This window comes from Aphis gossypii, chromosome 2 (genome assembly GCF_020184175.1).
Source record: "Aphis gossypii isolate Hap1 chromosome 2, ASM2018417v2, whole genome shotgun sequence".
Lineage (NCBI taxonomy): Eukaryota > Metazoa > Arthropoda > Insecta > Hemiptera > Aphididae > Aphis > Aphis gossypii.
The window spans coordinates 11,002,235-11,024,710 of NC_065531.1; the positions used below are offsets into that span (position 1 = coordinate 11,002,235).

General features: G+C 27.5%; 1 protein-coding gene across 2 annotated transcripts in view; it reads left to right on the forward strand.

Annotated features, from left to right (window-relative positions):
* The window catches only part of LOC114121043 (lachesin-like), a 199,705-nt gene that overhangs the window by 161,583 nt on the left and 15,646 nt on the right, over positions 1-22,476 (forward strand). The window contains exons 6-7 of one of the 2 annotated variants that reach the window (XM_050202390.1): positions 14,637-14,775; positions 16,459-16,636. In XM_050202390.1, coding sequence (XP_050058347.1) covers positions 14,637-14,775; positions 16,459-16,489 — 170 coding nt within the window. In that variant the 3' untranslated portion in view covers positions 16,490-16,636. Of the gene's footprint in view, positions 1-14,636; positions 14,776-16,458; positions 16,637-22,476 lie in introns of those variants that run through there. The other variant, XM_027983187.2, reaches the window with a different exon arrangement.

Sequence of the window (22,476 nt, forward strand, 5' to 3'; positions counted from 1 at the left end):
ATAGGTAAAGTTCTTCTCAATGCGATTAAAAATTTTGGTAATTTTGATATAAATATCGAATGAGTAAAGTTGTCCCACGCAAAACAGTTTCAACTATGTTACGTGTGCATAAGACAGAGACAACACATGCGGGTATAGCGTCCTCTTAACTTAAATTTTGAACAAAACACTAATTTTTATGTATAATAATATATAGTTTTATCGAATTTGTATATTATGTTGTCTTACATAACCTTAATCTCTATCTATAGTTAATACTATAATGTTATTGTTATTTCATATTTCAAAGCTATATGTATATATAAATACATAAAAACTTTTTAAATGTGCTACTAAAAGAAAATAAATTTGAAAAAAAAAAATATATACATATATATGGTAAAACTTAATCATCCACATTACATCGAATAAAACGTCCCAACAAATACTGTTTGAATTCAAGTTTGATTACTACTGAGTATCGAATACACTAATACACATTTTAAAATAATTTTACTAAATTTTACGAGTAACGATAAAACATCCCATAAACTAAATGTAGGTACATACAATTTGTATTAGGTACTCTTATAAGTATCGAATTTGGATAAGTAGATTCTAATTAGTGATGACAAAAATAAAAAATAAATGTTTAGCATAAAATGTGTTAGAATTTAAAAGACATTATTGTCCCCTACTCAGTCAAGTGCGCTGTTTGAGTTTTTATTTTTCCCTTGTACGGATATTATTTCTTTCTATTATCATTTATCATATTATGTGCATAAACAAATATGCATATCTATACAGTAAGTTCACCATTAATTTTTTTTCATTTGCTTGGCACAAATGAAAAAATAATATTTTATCAACGTAAATTGTTGTTTGACAAAAAAACATCTCGTACATTTTGCAATCACAACTTTGTATACTTTCGCCTTGACATAAATGATACAAGTTCACTTTCATATGTTACCAGGAAAAAACGAAGAAAAAATAATAGTAATAATAGTCAGCTCTGAAAAAATGCATTAATTATTATTATTTTAAATCATATATGATTTCACATTCATTTAATCTGTTTCAGTGGAACTTAATATTATTCATATCTATGATCACTTAAAATAAGTGTCTTATTTCACTCATTTGTTGCAAAGTACAAGCTAACCGGTGAATTCAATACAATGCTATACACCGAGTGTTAATGGAATATGTTTTTCATACACAGAAAAGTTCAATTTTTCTTTACATTAATTTTTTTGTAAGTAATGTTTTTAGATACATATAATACATACAAATATTTGAAAACTAAAACATCTTAATATGTTGAGAGCACCGTTCATCAAAACTGATACATTTATTATTATATATTTTTATATTTGTTTTATTATCATTATTATACTTATTATTCTGTAATTATTATCTTATATAAATTTAACTATGTCATTGTATTAATTATTTTAAATTATGTATTATTGTATAATGTTAAACTGTTGAATAGGGTCCAGCCCGTTAACAAAAAAAAATAAATATATATTATATGAAATACTTGAGTTGATACTGTTCCCTTTAAACAGTTAGTTAAAATATCCGTTATATATTATTTTGTACCTTCAAATGTACAAACGAATGATATTATACCTTATTCTACATTCTTACTTTAAATTAAGCGTATTATTGGTTTTGTTGACATAATATAATGATAAATCGTACATAGAGTGGAGACTATACACTGCTCACTTACAGGTGTTTTTTCGTTAACACGAATTACAATTTTGAAGTTTTGGTATCTCCGAGTTTAGAAAAATTAAGATATTATATGATAATATCTCCCATGTACTACTTGCATAGTAAAATTCGTTGAAAATAAAACGTTCAATGTGTTACATTTACTACTTTATAAATCGTTTATTAAACATTTATATGAACAAAAATTTAGTCAAAATTATATTTGGAATCTTAAGATCCAATAAGGTAGGTGTAATATCGTATTAGACAAATTGACATGGAAAATTATAATTATAGTTATTGTTTAGCTATTTTTCGTTTAAAACTATATTATTTTCTAATGGAATCGACAAAATAAATTGTAAGTAAGCTTTTATATTATAGAGTAAAATAATATAATAATGATAAACAAACAGAATTAATTCAGTATTGAGATAAAAAGAATAAAAAATAATTTAAAATTTATGTTAGTTATTCTGAGAAAAAAATATCAAAGTATATTTGACACATTTACAAATTATTATGGAATTCATTGTTTAGTATTAATTAATTAGGTAGTTAACTAGGTACCATAATATTAATTAGTATTTGTTAGTTGAATAAAAATGAAATAATAATAAAGTTATAGTATCTGATAATCAATAAAATACCTATAAATTATTTTTTTTTTTTTATCAAAACTATTTCAAAAAATTCAATTATTATTCGAAAAAGATCCTGTGTAACATTTAAAAACCTGCATATGTAAGGTCGCCAAAAAACGTAACTTAATAAAACCACTCTATGTGTTTAAATATTAATAAACACTTAAATATTTCTATAGCTATTGAGATTATTTTTCAAAACAAGAGGATATATAGTTCTAAGAATTTTAAATTGTTCTATTGATTTTCAGCAATAATTTTTTAGCGTAAAAAAAGTCTCATAAAAAATTAAGTTTTATCGAGAAATTCACTTGTCAACGACAATAAAGTGATCGTTCAAATTTTTGATTCTGAGCAAAGTAGTAAATATATTTCTTACACCTTATGTGATACCACTTATTAAAAATAAAATGGTTGTGTACGGTACATTCCTGCCTAATTAGTTTTTTGATGCATTATACGATAATAGAAAAATATATAACGATAATAAACGTTGAAAACAAGTAACAATGTAATATTGTACATTGTAGTATAAATTATTATGCAAACATTATTATTGTATACAATATATTTAAGGTGCACGTATGAACAAAATAGTCATTAAAATAGACGGAAATGAATTGCAGTTTGATTTACTTTATCGAATTTCAGGTACCGATCATCAAAGATAATTTTTTATTATTACTCATCGTATTAAAATAATGTCGATTTTTGTCAAAACTTAATTCGATGGAGTTAAGTACACAATTTTCATCAATACAAATTTAGTAATAGCTGTCATTAGTACTGAGAATCATTTAGTGTTAAAGAAAATAGTCGAAAACTTATCGTCCTCTGAGGTGACAAATAACTTTTAGATTTATTTATCTCGTTTCCTCAGCAACTAAATAACGTCTCTTGCAACATGGTAGAATACTTTGTGGCAAGTGTACTTATAAGTGAGGACATCTTACAACAAAAGTTTTTCACTGTTAAAGGGGATCAGAGTCCAAGTCACTTTGGTCAATTGCAAATACTTAGTTCACGCATTGTCGTAGAAGTGATTGATTCAACGACTCCAATCGGCTCTAAAGTCAATTTTATAAAACACTACCATCTATAAACATAAAATTATAGATTAACTAAACAATACAACATTTTACCTTCCGTGAAGAATATACTAATAAACTGGCCATAGTTGCCTTTAGTCTTGTGTGTGCATGACTCGTGTAAATTGTTTTAAAGAATTATAAATTGAAATATTTTCTTTTTTGGCTTAAATAACTATTAAGGTTTGACACTTTGATATTTTTGATCATCATAAATAAACTTTCAACTAATAAACGATGATTTTTTTATTTTGCAACTTTTCTGTATTGACATTATTAAGATTTTTTGAATAACATCTGAATACGAAATACTTAAACTTGTATAGTTGTATAATAAATAAAATCTAGTGAAAAATGTAATCAATTTTTCTAATGAGTTTTCAAATGATATAATTTAAAAAAATAATTAGAAAAGGCATTTTATACCTATGACATTTTGAACAGGGAAACATACATAAGACAGAAATTATTGTCGATTTCGCACACAATCGCGTTAGTGATTCTGTTATTATTTAATTGGTTTTAACAAAAGAAATAAATGTTGATGTTTATCTACCCCGAGGTTAACGTGAAATGCTTCAAATTAGTTTAAACAAAGTAAATACACGAATTTAACGACTACCAGAAAGTAACAGATAAAGAAAAAAATCAAAAGGTAATGAAATTTATTTTATTCTTTTAATAAGCACATTCAGCCTTAAAACTATGATAAAACGCTTGTTTACTTCTTTTTTAAGAAAATCATTTGTGGTGCCTAATTCAAATACAAATACATCAATAATATAAATTTCAATGTTGTATTTTATTTTGATTGCATAATTTATAAAATAAAGAACTGCTAATAAATTGTATAAAGAATCCGCGGATTCTATCAACGTTAGATATAGAAACACGAACAGTTGTTTGAACTTATTGATATTGACCAATTATTGATATTTTTTATTTGATCGTGTCATCATCCTTTCGGTTTGCTTTTTAAATATTTGATTAAATTACTACTTTCATTTTTGCGTTTGTGATATTTTCTTATCGTTATTCGTTAATTAAAATAAAATGGCATACTTAAAAAGGTTGAAATACGTATAATATTTTTCAAATTACAACAAAATAACTCAAGTATAAAATTATAATATTGTAAAAATTGTTAACAATTATGCTCAGAAAATATATTTTTATCAAAATTTTATGAAAACAAAAATTTAGAAGTAGACAAAACTTATAATCTAAATCCATAAAAGTAACGTATGCAATTTAAAAAAAAATGTGATCAAATGGATAACGCTCAACAACAGTACAGTGTACAGTAGGTATCGAGTAAACCTCGAGCATAGAGTAGGTAGGTCACTGTAATGGGTGTGTTAAATTTGAATGCAATGATAGGCAATCATTATGTACAAAAAACAATTCTGAACGAAGATGATTTGTCAGCCTAGGGTATATATTTTCCACTATAGGTGGTTAATAAGGTGGTTTATATTTTAATGGCCTGAATACCTTAAAATTAAATCATGTGCATAAAATAGCAATTGAAGCAACTGGTCTATGTTTCAAGTTTCTACGACTAGTAATTTTTAACTTGAACAAAAATCTTAAATTATTCGACTGTAAATACTCGTTATTTTACGCTTGAATTTTGGATTTCGTAAAAATGTTGACTTTTTTTTAATTGGTCAACGATCAAATTCTTCTTATAATTATTGTAAGCATAACTGACTGAAAATCTTGTATTCAATTTTCAACTCTAAGCTACTTATACAACAATTTTTATAAATTTTTAACTACAAAATAATTTTCAATTATTCATGATTTTTACGAATTTTGTTAATATTTGAACTTCAAACGCTAATAAAAAAAAAAATGTGCCTATGTATTCTTATATTTTTTTAATCACTATATGAATAACTTGTAAGAAACTTTGAATTAAATTTTCAAATATTTTTAAAGTGAGCAATAAATGACGTAAAATATGATTATTGAAAATCAGTTGGCACTGGTAAGTGCATGTAATTTTGTATTTTGCCTGGCTATTCTATTTTCAAATATTAATACATTTTTATAGAGTTTCGATATTATTTTTTCGTGATATTATATATATATATTTATTTGATATGTCATGATTGCCTATTGGAATGAGGACACTAATTTAGGACTATGTAGAAATGTATACTTTATACTCGTATTATTGTTCGGTTGCATTGGTTTCAACTATTCAGTGTACTTATTTTATTTTAGTACACATACTGTTCGTCACATATTTATGTATAACAGCAGATTTAAACAAATTATTAAAAGCGCCTAACGATCAAAGTTTATACTAATTTTCTACTATACTGTAGATCATATCGTTTTCTGTCAAACCAATATAAAATGATAACACGACTTCCGGAAAGCTTAGCACTTTAGTCGGTTAGTCGCCAGACCCGACAAAGCGAAACATATTATGTATTGTGTAGCATTTATGACCTTAAAGTTTGAGCGGTTATTAATCATAGCTTATTTTGCAACTGGAAATACCGTTATCTCAGTGTTTATTACTCATGAATAGTTATAATTATAATTATACGATAGTTATTGTACACTTGTACACGCAATATGATGCACAGTGCACACTATAAAATACTGTAAACACTACTCGTATTGTTGATAGTAACTCTAACTTATCAAATGCATACCCAGGTATTTATATATTATTATTATAAACTTCCAAGTACCATTTCACTATCGTGAAAAAAATAATTATTTTAAAACAATTATTTTGTTCAAATCATGTCTACACTATATTAACACAAAATGTCTCAATTTAATCTTGGTCGGAATATCGATAAATAGCTCTTAATCACTGAATGGATGTCCCGAGCACCCTAAAAAAAAAACAAAAATATTTCGAATAAGTACGATAATAAATTTGAACTAAAGTTTTGATACATTTGATGAACTAATACATAAAAAAAACCGATTTGAAATAAACGAATTAATTTTAATAACCTTACAACGTGAATAATTATGTTATATTTTGGTCTGTTTAAATGTGAATTGCATAGTATTCAAAATAAAAATCTAATTAGGTATATTATATTATATTAAAGCTTATAAATAAAAAGAACATATTCATACCACTTATCAATTATTTAGATATCATAAATCAATTTTGTTGAGATTTTTTTACTGCCTATTTTTGCAAAATTAAATTGAAGTTTACGGTTTACCAGGATTATCAATTATATTTAACTCTGATGAAAAATTAAAAAGCCAAAATGGAATTTTCATTAATTTAATATATTAAACATTAATAAAAAAAAATATATTGGAACATGTATTTGTTCATTTATAAGTTATTTAATATTTTAAATATTTTTGTATTGTACCAACCTATAATAAATTATTATTATATTACACCCAATAATAGAATCCAATAATTAAAAATTATATTTAAAAACTAAATTACAACACTAATCGTTTAATTTCAATTTCTTCCGTAGGTAATGCAATTTTATTTTTATATTTACGTACAATATGCAAATAATAAAGATTGCTTTTTCAAAATAAATGTACGTATTCTAGTATAACGTTAGTCTAAACTCTGCTCAGTAGGTGTTTATGACTTTATTTCATAAAATTTATATAACCTAAACCATATTTTTTATATAATATTATTATACAATAATATTTTACTATAGTGATTTATAATATTTTGCGTAATCATTTTCAGAAAAAACTTTTTCCACGTATTAAATTTAAAAATATAATTTCTTTGAATGATATGAACGATACATCAACCGTGTTTTATCATCTTTAAATATAAAATGAAATAGTAATAAAATGTGTATAGTGAATAGTGAAATCCTTATTTTTATTTGTAACATTTATTAATGTTTTAGATTAACAAAAATATACAAACGATTTTTACAAAAAGACAAGTGGTGTTAATTAGATAATTATCGTGATAATTACTCGCGCTTTCCAAGTGTTTTCATTTTCATAGTTGGATAACACATTAATTTTGTAATCAGGCCAGCAGCGTGTACCTGCACGTATTGTGCATTTTCAATCACCGGCGAGTGAACAACAATAAAAGCCCACGAGGCCGAGAAAAAAAATCAAATAAAAAAACATAACCAGAAAACACTCGGGAACCCATCCTCAGCGGGCAAACCGAAATTGGATTCTGCAAACTGCCAAGAGCGCATTTCCCTATTATATAGGTAGCATATACTGCACAGCCGGATGTGCTGATAATTTCGATTGTTGTAGCACAAGGGGCTTTCCGGTGAAATTAGTCCAGTCCAGTATGAAATCCGCAAGCCACGCGCACCGTCATCTGTCATTACACGTGGTGCATAAACCGTTGAACTCCGAGAACTCCGACCGGATTTAAATTTTCAATATCCGCCTTACACGCATACATACGTACACATTTATAATACAATATATATACAAGGTGATTAGCTAAGCATTCTAATCATCATTATTTCATTTAATAATGAATTTATTTTACTCCAACCCCCTCAAATTTTTTTTACTGTACATTTTTTAGTAGTTAATTTTTTTGAAAAATGTTGATGTACCTAATTCAAAACTCGAACAGGTAATATATTAATCACTTATTACATTAGTTTGTATTAAGGATAATAGTTTTTAAAATTGGTCTTGGAATCTAATATTCTAACCTAACCATTTTTGTAAGTAAATAAATATTGATAAAATAATATAAATTACAACAATTTTCAAATCCACAATGTTACAAAACCATTATTGTGGACCTATCCTTAGAACATAAAGATAAAAAAAAATTCAAAAATTACTTGTTCAAATTTTGATTTTGATACGTTAAAATATTCAGAAAAATATTCTATACGTGAATTACTGAATAAAAGGAGAATTATGATTTAAAAACAGAAGTTTGTATCTTCACAGCGCCCTACTTAGGTAGGTAATAAGAAAAATATCAAAAATTTTAAAATATTGTCTTTCGATAGGTTTCAAAATTCCATACATTAGATTTTAAGAACTACATTACTGTAGAAGAAAAAAGGGTGGTTATGATCAGTGAATCACCCCGTGTTAGATATACAATATTATAATGTTTAGGAAGAAATCGTTGAGGGATAACAAACGTGAAGAGCAACGACCGCCCTTCGACGTACAATATTCGATTACGCTTTTGTATATTTAACATTGTTATTCTACCGTATTTGTTCGCATAATATAATGAGTATTTTTTATCCTTCTCGAATTCGAGATACTATATTTTAAAACGTATATCACGTGTATTACAGCGTAATCGACGACTCACACAATAATCCAGATGCCTGCAGTGCCATACCTATAATAACCGTATTATTATTATTATTATAGTTAGTTTATAATAATATAGTATAATATATGTATATATATATATTTATTATAGTTGTAATTTACTGCATATGTACGTACAACACGTTTTAATGAAAAAAGCCAATTCGATTTCGAAAATTGTTACTCCAAAATTATTATGTTCTTTAAATCCATGATTCTAAAAAAATCCGTAGATGCCATATCCGTGTTTTACCGGTAATAAGGGCCTTATTTATTTATAAAACATCACTGTTAGACGCCACAAAATAAATTAAAAATACCAGGAAAACACATTATTATCGCCAATTTAAAATAAAAAATCACAATTTTCTGAACTTGTGTTTGCTTATAAATTATAATAATATATTCAAAAGAATATATGCGTGTTAGATATATAAGTACATGTAAATCACACGTGTACAAAACAAATTAATATTAATAAATTGATCACAACAAATTTAGGTTCCTACAACTTGTTGTATTTTAAATATAATAAACAAAATATTGTTTGACATTTTATTTTATTATAAGTTTTATTTAATACATCACAAATTTTACATCTAAGATTAATTGACAAGACTACGCGAACTGGAGAGAGTGACTGACTTATACACAGAGTAACGGAAAATAATATGATAACAAGTACAGTGTTACCTTAACACAACATCTTCCTTCTTTTTTTTTTTTTTTTTTTTTTTAACACAAAAAAAAAAAATCATAATAATACAATACAAAATATATAATAGTAATTATAATTATAATAATAATGATAAAGGAAAAAAAAAAAAATAACATAAAATAAAATAGGTAGTTATAAAATATATAGTAAAACAAACAATTAGTATAATATGTAATTACTGCATAATAATTATGGCTTATAAATCTAACCGTTTAGGTTTAATTATTATTCTACCAGAACGAGTAAATTTTTTATTTATATTTGAATTTAAGTTGGGTTGTTCATAATTATTTGGTTTAGAAGTGGTTAAAGCACAAGTTATTAAATGTTTTCTGTTTCTTCTATACTTGCCTCCTTTTTCACCTTCAATTACATAAGATCTAGGAAATTTACCAATTTGAATCACTTTACCATTGATCCAAGGACCATTGGGTACTAATTTAAATAAAACTTTTTCACCAACTGCAAGAGGTGTTAAATTTTTTGTTTTTTTATTATAATAATTAGTTGTTTTATCTGTTTTTATTTTTATTTTATTTTGGTTATCACTTAATTCAGTTAATTTAGGTTTTAAGTTATCTATGGAAACAGGTAATTTTGTTCGAATTGATTTTGACATTAACAGTTGAGAAGGAGAACATAAATTTCCTTTAGGAGAATTTCGATTATGCATTAGAGCTATATATATATCAGTTTTACTTTCTTTACACTTTTTTAGTAATTTCTTTATTGACTGTATTGATCTTTCTGCTAACCCATTAGATTGAGCATAATTTGGACTTGAAGTGATATGTTCTATATCCCATTCAGACATAAACTGTTTAAATTCTAGTGAACTAAATGGTGGACCATTATCAGACACTATTGAAAATGGTATTCCAAATCTAGCAAACATTGATTTAAGATGTTGAATAACAGAAGTACTTGTAAATCCAGATGTTAAATGTGCAATTTCTATAAATTTAGAATAATAGTCTACCACCAATAAATATATTTTATTATCAAAGTGAAATATATCAGTTCCTAATTTAAACCAAGGTATTTGAGGTATATCATGTGGTATTAAAGGTTCTTTAGAATTATTATTTCTATATTTAATGCATACTTCACAATTTTCAACAATATTTTTTATATCAGAATTTATGTTAGGCCAAAATATTAAATCTTTTATTGAATTTTTACATCTTTCAATCCCCATATGACCTTCATGAACTATTTTTAACATTTCTGGTCTTAAATTTATAGGTATAAGCAAACTTTTATTTTTAAATAATAAGTTGTCTATTATACATAAATCTTCTTTAAAAGACCAATAGGGTTTAATTATTTCCTCAATTAAATTTTTATTTTCTGGCCACCCACTTTGTATAACTTCACTAAGTTTTTTACATACCAAATCATTTTGTGTTTCTTTTTTAATCAAGTCTAATTTATTTTTTGAAATTGCTATATTAGAAATTAAATTTTGAACATTTAAAATTATATCATCTTCAATTTCATCAACTTCAGTTATTTGAAGTGCTGCTCTAGACAAAGTATCAGCAATTATTAGTAATTTACCAGGAACAAATCTAACTTTTAAATCATAAGATTGTAGTTTAAGCATCATGCGTTGGAGACGGACAGGTACAGAATGAAGAGGTTTTGTAAATAATGTAATTAGTGGCTTATGGTCAGTTTGCACAGTAATTGTTTGACCATACAAATATTGATGAAATTTAGTGCAACCAAACATTATCGCATATAATTCTTTTTCTATCTGAGCAAAATTTTGTTGACTTTCAGTTAATGATTTTGAGGCATAAGCACAAGGTTTATTGTCTTGCAGCAAAACTGCACCTACAGCATTTTGTGAAGCATCTACTGATAATGTTATAGGTTTTGAACAATCAAAATAACTTAAGACAGGAAATGTTGATATTAAATTTTTTAAATGACAAAATGCTTTTTCATAATTTTCATCCCATTGCCACAATGAATTTTTTTTTAACAAGTCACGCAAAATAGTTGATTCGGCGGCTAAATTAGGTATGTATGCACCTAGGTAATTAATCATGCCTAGAAACCTTTGTAAATCTTTTACACATTTTGGTGACGGTAAATTAGTTATAGCTTTGATTTTTTCATCATCTGGCTGAACACCATTTTTATTAAAAATATGTCCTAAAAATTTTACCTCTTGGACACCTATATGACATTTTGTTTTATTAAATTTAATATTAATTTGACGGGCTCTTTCAAATACCTTTTTTAGTATTAGATCATGTTGTTCTTTATTTTTAGCATATATGATAAGATCATCAACATATAAAAATACACCATCTATATCAGAAAAATGTTCAGTCATTATTCTATGAAAAACTTCTGATGCACAATTTAAACCATAAGGAAGTCTAATAAATTTATACCTACCAAAGGGAGTGTTAAATGTACATAAGTTGGCACTTTCCTCATCAAGCGGTACCATCCAAAAACCAGAGCTAGCATCTAAAGTGGAAAAATAACATGAACCATTTAATCTAGATTTAACATTTTCAAAACTAGGAAGAGGAAAGTGTGAACGTTTTATAGCCTTATTTAGATTTCTTGGATCTAAACATATTCGAAGCTTATTATCCTTTTTTATTACAATAACTACAGAATTAACCCAAGACGTTGGTGCATTTACTTTTTCTATTACTTTCATATTGACCATATTTTTCAGTTCAGATTCTAATTTATCATAAATTTTAAATGGAACTCTCCTAGGAGGATCAATTTTAGGTTGAATATTAGTGTCTAAATGAATATGATAAGTGATTGGTAGACATCCTAGACCTTCAAATAAATCTTCATACTTATTTAAAATAGAAATCTCATTATCATTATTTATGAGATTAATTCTAGATATTAAATTAAGATTATTACATGTTTCCAAACCTAGTATAGTATTACATGAAAAATCAACTATGTAAAATTCAATTAAGTAATATTTTTGTTTATAAAAACATTTAATAGTGCTTTTACCTAAAGTGGATATCTTATTAGAGTTAAAAGCCATTAATTTTACATTAGATTGTTTTTTAATACTACTGAGAGAAATATTCATTTTTTTAAAAATTTCAATTGACATTATATTAGCTTGGGCACCTGTATCTAACTGACAATTCACATCTCTGTTATTAATTTGTAAGACAATTTGCCAAACATCATTTTTATTATAATCAGTTATAGAACCAATAAAAAGTAAATTATCATTACTAGAATTTTTTTTATCAAGTGTCATTTGATTAACAATCTTTGTCTTACAATATTTGGCAAAATGATTAAACAAATTACATTTATGACATTTGATACCTTTGGCGGGACATGAAAATTTATGACTTTGACCACAACGACTACATGTAGGACTTAAATTATTATTATTACCGTATGACTGCTTTGAACTTTCTTTTTTGATCCTTGACGATTGACTGGACAGCGATGACTCACGAGTTTGGTTATTCTTATCTGAAGATATTGACTGACAATTCTTATGACCATACAACCCTTGATGACGACCTCGACTTTTGAACTTTTCTCTTGACTGAACTACTAGTACTTCTTTGACTGCTTCATTGCTCCCATCCATGACATCCAGTTGCTTAATCCTTTGTTGTGACAACGTCATAGACGTAGCAATTTTCAATGCTTTTTCCAATGTAAGATCATCTTCTTTTAATAGACATTGTTTAATTTTAATATTATTTGTATTCAGACCACAGATTAGCATATCTTTTATTAGACTTTCTCGTAAAGACTCAAATTCACATGACATACTTTTATTTGTTAAATCTGCTACATATTCATTAATACTTTCATCAGGTAATTGGTAGCGCGTAAAAAATTTATGGCGTTCCACAGTGACATTTTTACGTGGAATAAAATATTCATTAAATCTGTATATTAGATCATCCAATGTCAACTCTTTAATGTTAACATTAAATGAATTATAGATTTTTAAAGCAGCTTTACCAATAAAATGTAAAAATATTGATATTTTACGTATTTCTGGCTGACTATCATAACCACTCGCAATCAAATAAATGTTGAACTCTTGTAACCAATCGGACCAATTTTGACATAAATTTCCATTTAAGGATAGTTGACTTACATTACCAATAAGACCTGACGACATCGTTAATGTGTTCGTAGAAATTTGAGCATCAGTGCACGTGGTTTGTTGCGGCTCGTTTATTGACTCATCATGTTGTGATCCAGATTTATCTGCTTGATCCTTCTTTTTTCGACCCATAATGAATCAACACCTGACACCATGTTGTATTTTAAATATAATAAACAAAATATTGTTTGACATTTTATTTTATTATAAGTTTTATTTAATACATCACAAATTTTACATCTAAGATTAATTGACAAGACTACGCGAACTGGAGAGAGTGACTGACTTATACACAGAGTAACGGAAAATAATATGATAACAAGTACAGTGTTACCTTAACACAACACAACTATGTAATTTAATGTCAACGTTAAGTATTAAATAGCGTTACTTATACTTATACTTATAGCGTTACTATACTTCATACTCAAACCATACCAAATCCGTAATTACAGAAGAGTAGTACAGTAAGAATCAATTTTACGGTGAGGTAAAGAGAACGTCATTTGTAAGTGAAAAGTTATTGGTGAAATGTTTAATTTTAAAACGAAAAATTGAGTATGCATTTCTATAAAAAATCTTGATTTTGTTTTAAGTTATTTTTGTCCATCTAGTCCAACTAGGCCCAAATTGTTCCGTAATTTGTTTTTAATCAATTTAAAAAAATAGATTATGAGACAGCGGGCCTCGTTTCTATACATGGTTTTGTGTGGTGACGGTATAACAGACTCGGGGGGGGGGATACACGCCGTAAGGCTTGTATGAAACACGCTTGGAGCTTATCGATAGCTATTTTTAATTAAGTAGCTTTTCGTCCGTCCACTCGTATCCTTTGTTACTCATTTTTAGTGTTATTTCGGCGAATCGTGACGTCTGGCGATGGAATCTCACATTCTTACATTGTCACGATTTTAGCATAGCAAAATATAATAATAAAAAAATTTTATATTTTATATTTTATATTTTTTTTTTCGGAATTTTTCTCCGATATAATAAATTAAATAATAAATAATGTAATGCATAATTATTTATATTTTTATTTTCAGTTCCGCCCGTAATTGCAGTACCCAACCAACTACTGGGAGCGCCAATAGGCACAGACGTGACGCTCGAATGTCACGTGGAATCCTACCCAAAATCTATCAACTATTGGGTCAGAAATCGAACAAAAATGTTAATGGATGGGTAAGATTATTTTATTGTCTATAAATCGAGAAAAAAAATATACCACATAAGACTCGTTAAACGTAGACTAGTGAAACACGTGTCTTATAATTTTTTAAAACTCTATTATGAATTCAATTAAACTTACCATTAAAAATGTATGCTTTTTCAAAAAAAGTACGATTTAGGTTATACTGTCTTTCGTCTGGTTATAAGATATAAATTTTATAGATTCCAAATATTGACGAAAAGATGATTTTTTTTTTTTTGTTCGATATTACTCTTACCAGTGGCTAATAATCCGATCACGTCTTCTTCGACAACGATAAATTCTAGTATGGTGGTATTTACCTTGAAACACAGTAATATTTCTGATCCGTAAGATTTATCTATTAATACAGGGAATTCACGATATATTTTATGATTCAAAATAAACAGTAAACACCGACTTAGTGTAAAGAAATAAATATGATTAATATAACAAAACGTCAATGTGACGAAAGATCAGGTAAATAGCACAACAATTAGTACTATAGTGTTTGAAATGTTTGAATTAAAAATAATGTCTTATGTCAATTATTACTGTTACCGTTCGGTGCCCAAGGGAATTGAGTTGTCTCATAGTTTTTGTTTTTGTTCCAATTAGCAAACAATGAGCGCAATAATAATTAACATCGATTAAAATAACGTTTATTATAATAACAAAAACAAAGAACAAGGACGATAACCAAGTAGGAATAGAAAAAACTGATAGAAGGAAATTCCAAAATATTTCAAATACAATGGAATAGTTTTGATATATTAATTATTTTTCCAGCGGTAATTATTATACTTTATACTTGAACGTTTTGTCGAAATACTTTTGAAATATGTTAATTTACAACCCTGCAGCCACTACAACCCTCGCAATAATCACCTCTTCCATAGCCAATGTGCCATCGTCACTACCTACTATGATGTCATGTTCCCAGGAGACAGTAGAATTTAGTTTATTTAATTTTTTTTCGACAACACAATAAATTATTTACTTGTAAATTTAATTAGAAAACACAATTCTTTACACAGCAGCCAAATATTGTATGTTCTTAAAATATATATACTAACCAGAAAAGCTATATTGCATTCTTCACTCTCGTATGGTTAGATCTTACTCTAAGGTGCTTATTATTTAAAAACTTTGTTTCCTCTTAAAGTCTATGATTTTAATTTAAAAAATTTAAAAAAAAAATTTAATTTTAATTTTATTCGAGAACTCCAAATAAGAATATGACAAATATTTCAACAGCAAAAAAAGAATTATTTGTATTAATGTAGAACATAAAAAATAGAATACAATGTCTATGGTATAAAATTACTGTCAATAGGTTATTTTAAAATAATTGTAAAGTATAAACAGTGTTTATTTACGTTTAGTAATTTTTCTAAAAGTAAATATTATGTAAAATATACCACCTAGTTTCGTAATCATTTATAGTTTTAAATAATTTATATACACCGTTTATACATTTTTTTTTCTTAATGTTTTTCAGGATTTTTTCAGTGAATAATTTGTGTACAATTCACATTTATTGCTTCATTTTAATTCCTGAAATGTAAAAAAAATATTCTGTTATTTAAATTTTTTTTAATTACGATAAACGTTATGATCTATCTGACGATATATTTTAACATAAATTTTAATATATTTTTCATTATTTTATGCAGATCATTCCACACAAAAATGTATGCATTATAACTTGGAGGAGAATTTAATTCTAAAATGTTTGAATGCTAAACATGAGATAAGGTGTCGAGAAGAAAACGTGTGTATATGTAAGCCTTTAGTATAATATGCATGAATGGACAGTGACATGTGAGAAGCCAGATGGAAAAACATTTTTTATATCTTTTCGCGAGAAAGATATAAAAGAGAGAATTCTACTTTACACCCTATAAAACATTATAGATTTTCAATAAACAAATATATATTAAATTCTAAACAATATGAAGTTTAAATAAAATAACGTCGAAAATGTTTTTTTAATGGTTTTTTTTCGGACAATAATTTAACTAACAGCCGTCAAAATCCAGACGAAACAACTATAATAAATGTCCACTGTTTTTTGACGAATTTGTTCAGTCGTAGGTAGTTTGCCTTTTTATTTATAGATCAAATTAGATATGTATAAACTGGATGCTCTTATCGATTCGACAATCCGAACAATAGGTACAACAATAATAATACTCAATTCTGGCGTTGCGGGTAGTTCATCGCGTAATCCAGTCACGTCAAGCATGCGTTCATGGTATTGGACGTCACGATTAATAAAACGTGTAAACGGATTTATATGGAATAACAACATAGACGTCAACAATTGGAAGTGGTGACAACTTCACACCGCATACAAATGTTCCAGTTAACGCGAAGAAAAAGGCGTACAAATCCGGATTTACGAGTATAACGCTTGTTAAAATGACAGTGAAAATAATCCTACACGGGTTAAAAAAAAACCTTAGACAATCCCGATGTTTTGGCTAGGGTCTCTAAACAGTCTAAACTGAGGTTATAATTAAATCTTCAAAATACGAGACTATAAAATAAGCTGCTGAAAACACAATTCAGATCGAAAAATATATTATAATATACTGCAATGTGCAAATGTGAAAAAATTAACCGTTTTAGTCTGCATGACGAGCACTAATCGACTGTTGCTTACTATTTTTTTAATAATTAGATATATAATTAAACGTTATCAAATCCATATAACCACAAAAAAAATGTCCACATAGATATTATGGCTATTTATCAAAATTTGCATTTTAAACATTTAAAAATATACTTTTAGTTAGGTAGTTTTTTAATTTTTTTATATTTATCTTGACGTTTTTGTGAATATTATATATAAATAATGTTTTTTATATTACTTAAATCAAATAGTTTATCATAAACACTCTACAAGATTCTTAGGTGAACAAACCTTTAAAGTCAATGTATTTCAAAGTGCCAAAATTATTGAAGAATACATGTTCTTAAATTATAGTATAATTGGGTACAAAAATACTTAAGATAAAACAAAATATATTCCCATCTTGTAAATAAGTAGTCTAAAAACAAATTGATTGATTTTATTTCTAAAGTATGATTTATATTGTTGCTAAAAAACTCTTTGATTTTTAGTTGGCACACTTAAATTAACTTAAAAATAAAAAAATAATTCATAAAAAATAATAATTAAAAATGATCAATAAAAGTAAATTAACTCTTCTCTACGTTATTTTGTTTTGTAATTACACCAAAATGTTTTCATACTTTTAAACATGGATAATTAATAATAATATAGTCTATAGAAGATATTAATTATAAAAATAACCATAATATACAATATGATTTTTTATGGTTTTTAAGTATACTAGTTTAAATTATATTTAAAATAAGTTTAATTTCTCGTAAAAATCAAAATTAAAATCATCTTAACTAAACCAATCAAACTGGCATTTTAAATAACCAAAAATATTTAAATATTATAATTATATAGATTATGTTTAAATTATTCTAAATTTATGTTTCAATATTTATACTTTGCTAAATTAATAAATCCTAACCCATAATCATTGTTAAAGCATTATCATTATCACAATGATTTCTTTAGAACTGTTAGAATAACAAAACATTTTTAAAGTACATGTAAAAAAAATATCTAACATTAACTGAAAAATGTCAAATAACTGCGAGTCATTTTTTTTTTAAAGTTTTATAAGATTTCTTCGAAAATAACGAGACTCGTAAAAGTTTGAAAACCATCAATACTGCATAGTGCATATGCACAAAAATACTGAAGTGAGAGACAAAGCTAATCAGTGAAAAACTGCAATAGAAAACAAATGCAAAATGGTATTATTATAAAACATGCGAAAACTTTATCATTCGTGTGAAATCAATTTTAAAACTATTATTTTAATAATTTAGTTTTACATTTTAACACATAACCCGCACGCATTCCGAATAAAAGAAACTATTTAAAATATCTTTTAGCTTAAAAATCGTTTATTATGTACAAACAAATTTGAAATAAAACTACACTATAAATCGCTTGTTACTTGCTTCACTCAAATTCTTAAATTCGAATAATTACGAGAAATCTCAAAACATTTTCCATCGCAATAAATTAGTCCACACTCCTACTACAAATCGTAGAAACATACACGAATATACATATACAAAACATGAATACTTGATTTTATGCGTACAAGAAAACCGATAAATATAATAATAATAATAATTAACCACACAAAAAAGTGACTGCAGCGGGACGCCTTTTGTGCAGCGCACAAGTGCAAATTTTCTTCTGTGGTGGCGGCATCATTAAACACACATAAGACGATTAATGAGAGTCGAGATTATATAAAAGCAATCATGATGGTGGTGGATGGTGTTTTTAAAGAGCTAGAAGAACACGATTAGCCAAGAAATAATCATACCTACTGGTATAGTAACTAAAAAAAGAACCCACAAGAAATAAAACCTTTGAAGGAGAAATTGGGTGTGGGTCGGAGACGTTATATAATAAAATACGAAAAACAAAAAATTAAAACAAACAACCTCTTTCGGTTTAGTTCCACGCGCCAAAGTCATTAATTATACATTTGTCCCTAATTTCTCACCCTTATCCACCGGCCGCCAACGACGTTGTCGCTAGCTCCTTTCCGGAGCAGGATTTTCACGTATACGCGGCGTTTGTGGTGTAGGACGCGCGAGGGTGACCTTTTTCCGTCGCGAAACGTCGTCTATACATACATAATATAAAAGATATCGTTTTTATACTCTCCGCTGCGAGCACGCACACACGCACGACACCCTCAGTCGACGTCCTCTCGAAAACCATCATCAGATGGCGGCGACAGTGGTGGTGGTAGTGGTGACGATGAGCGCAGAAGTTTTTGACTAATCTGTCGCGTGATTAATGGCCAAGCGAAAGTTTTGAGCTCGCCCTTCCTCGTCTTCCGGGGCTAACGTGTGCGCTGTACGCTCGTTCGTTCTCCTTTTATTCCCGACGAGTAATTGAAAGTCTACAACCGTGGCTTATACATATATAGTGGCGACAACAACGACAACACGCCAAGTGTCTACCCCCTCCCCCTCACCAACAGTTTGGTCGCCCACTGGTAGAGAGTAGCGTTTGCGGTGGCTTCTCTCGCACGTAGCTGATGGACGGATGGCGGTTATATACTGGCTGGGTCTCCCAACTCCGGAGAGAGGGGAGAAACACGTTTCTCTCGATCGGGGCGGTTGATGGATCGACTTTGTTTGAGTACTCGCGACGTGAATAATTATTAACTGTGTTAATATAACATTTTATTTTTTTTTCTCATTCGCTTACTTCATTTTCGATAAATCGTCTATCGTTTCCCATTCCGTCTCCGTTTCCCGCATCCATAGAGTGCAAGATCCGATATTTTTCACTTTACCATGAGTACGTGTGAAACGGCGTTCTCCCTACTTAACTTGGACGCTTTGAACGACTATTCCGAATCCCTTGGCTCTGGTCATATCTTTGTATATCGCCATACACAAAGCAGTTTAGCGTTCTCCACGGCGTGACCTCTGTCGATTATAAAACGTATTAACTAAAATAATATTCTTATTACACACCTGTAGTTTCTAAACCGAATATCCTATTTCATAAGACTAAAAATTGAAACGAAATATTTTTAGATTGATTTAAAAAATTAATTAACTAGCATTTTAATTCCAGACTAATTGTAATAAAATAAAATGCAATGAAGAAATCAGCTAAGACGATGAAAAGCCGGGAAATAGAGATGTATGGTAAAGAGTGCTTTAAAAATTCTAAATACCTCTATGAGAATGGCATTTAAAACTTATTTGATTTGTGGGTTTAATGATTGATGAATTGACATAAGTTAATGAAGGTATGATAACACGTATACGCTTGACGGTTGTGATCCTTTCGAAAGAGATGCCGTAAAGTTTCCAACTGGTGTGTAGCACATGTTAATCGATGAAGTTATTTTATTATCATAACACTGTGACGAGATAAGATGACATTGTAGACTATGGATTATAGGTAACCGCGTATGTTCAAGTGTTTAAGTTCATTGATATAGTTTGGCAGTTTCTTTTTTTTTTCCTGGCGTGTGTACATAATATTATTACTCCATTACTGTTTATTATTATATGTGTAACGTATATTTATGTATATATATATATAGGTATATGTTCTTAATGCACTTACCTTGCTTGCAACTGCTGCTGTGTGAGGTGATATGACATTATCGTTATTTCAGAGATGTATATTAAATGTGGTTGAGTATATAATTTATTCGGTATAATATGGCTACAGTAACTAAATTATATATTCTAACAATATGCTTTAAACATTAATGCAATCTAAACTTCTGGAAAAATATTTAAGGTGCCCTTTTCTAACCTTATTCATTTCAATATCCAGACAGTAAATGTTTAATCGTATATTCTAAGACTATTCTCTGAACATTAATACACTCGAGACTACCGTTAAACCAGTAAAGATACCGTTAGCCCACTGAATGTATTTATGTATCCAGATACTAACTGATTAATCATAATATCTTATTTTAAGAATATCCTCTATACACACGAGTCTACCTTGAAACCAGTTAAGGTAACAATAATTTCCGACCAAATTTATTTAGATATTCACATTAATTAATCGGTTGTACGGAACGTTTAGTACATATGATATCCATGTATATTAGTGAGTTTATTTTAGAACAGAGTTTGGGAGCTTAAATTTTTGTAGTGTTTCGTAGAACTGTAATGCATTATAAAACAACGTTTGATCGTAAATACGTATGGAATGTTTATTGTGTGTTTATGTGATATTCTATAACATATATATGATCATATTGGAGTCAGTAATTTTATTTTTTTTTTTTTTTTAATTTAAACGTTTCAAAATATTTTATATTATATTATAATAATTGTCCGCAATATTTTATACTACAGAATACCAGAATACAGAATAATTAAAAATATTATTTTACTCTATTTGTCTATTTAATCGTTATCCATAACTATAAAATAAACAATAAAACTAAAAATCAGAGAAAGACAATCACATTTTTTTCTTTTAACCATAAACCAAGTCAACTAACTGTATTTTAATCCACTGGCGTCTGTTACAACATAATTTGAAAAATAAAAAAAACAATCTGACTATTAACTTTTTGTTTTTTCAACCCAATCAACTTCGTCAGGTAATAAACAATAACTGTGTTTTAAAATCGTCACAAACCAAAGTTTAACAAAATAAATATAAAGTTATAAATACAAAAATATACACCTTTCTGGTATTTTATTAAAATTATTTTTATTTGATAAAAAGTTTTATTCACTTTAGAATGACTTTATATAATTATTTTATAAAATCCACTAAAAGTATTAATAATAATTAATTATTATAAAGTTGATGTGCTTAAAATATATGTACTCGTATGTATGCAATAACTTATAAGTTTATTAATAAAGAACTAATAATTTTTGAAAGCGAAAAAAATTAATACTCACCGTTCAGTGATGGCTTTAGTAAGTATCTTTTCAGTAAAAAGTAATCAACTCGTATAGATAATTTACTGCTATTTTAGGAAAGCTTAAATGTTGTTTAATTAAAACAGTCGCTCTGCTCGTTCCCTATTTTAAATCAACGAATTTTCCATCATTCGTATAACGCACGGTCAGACTAT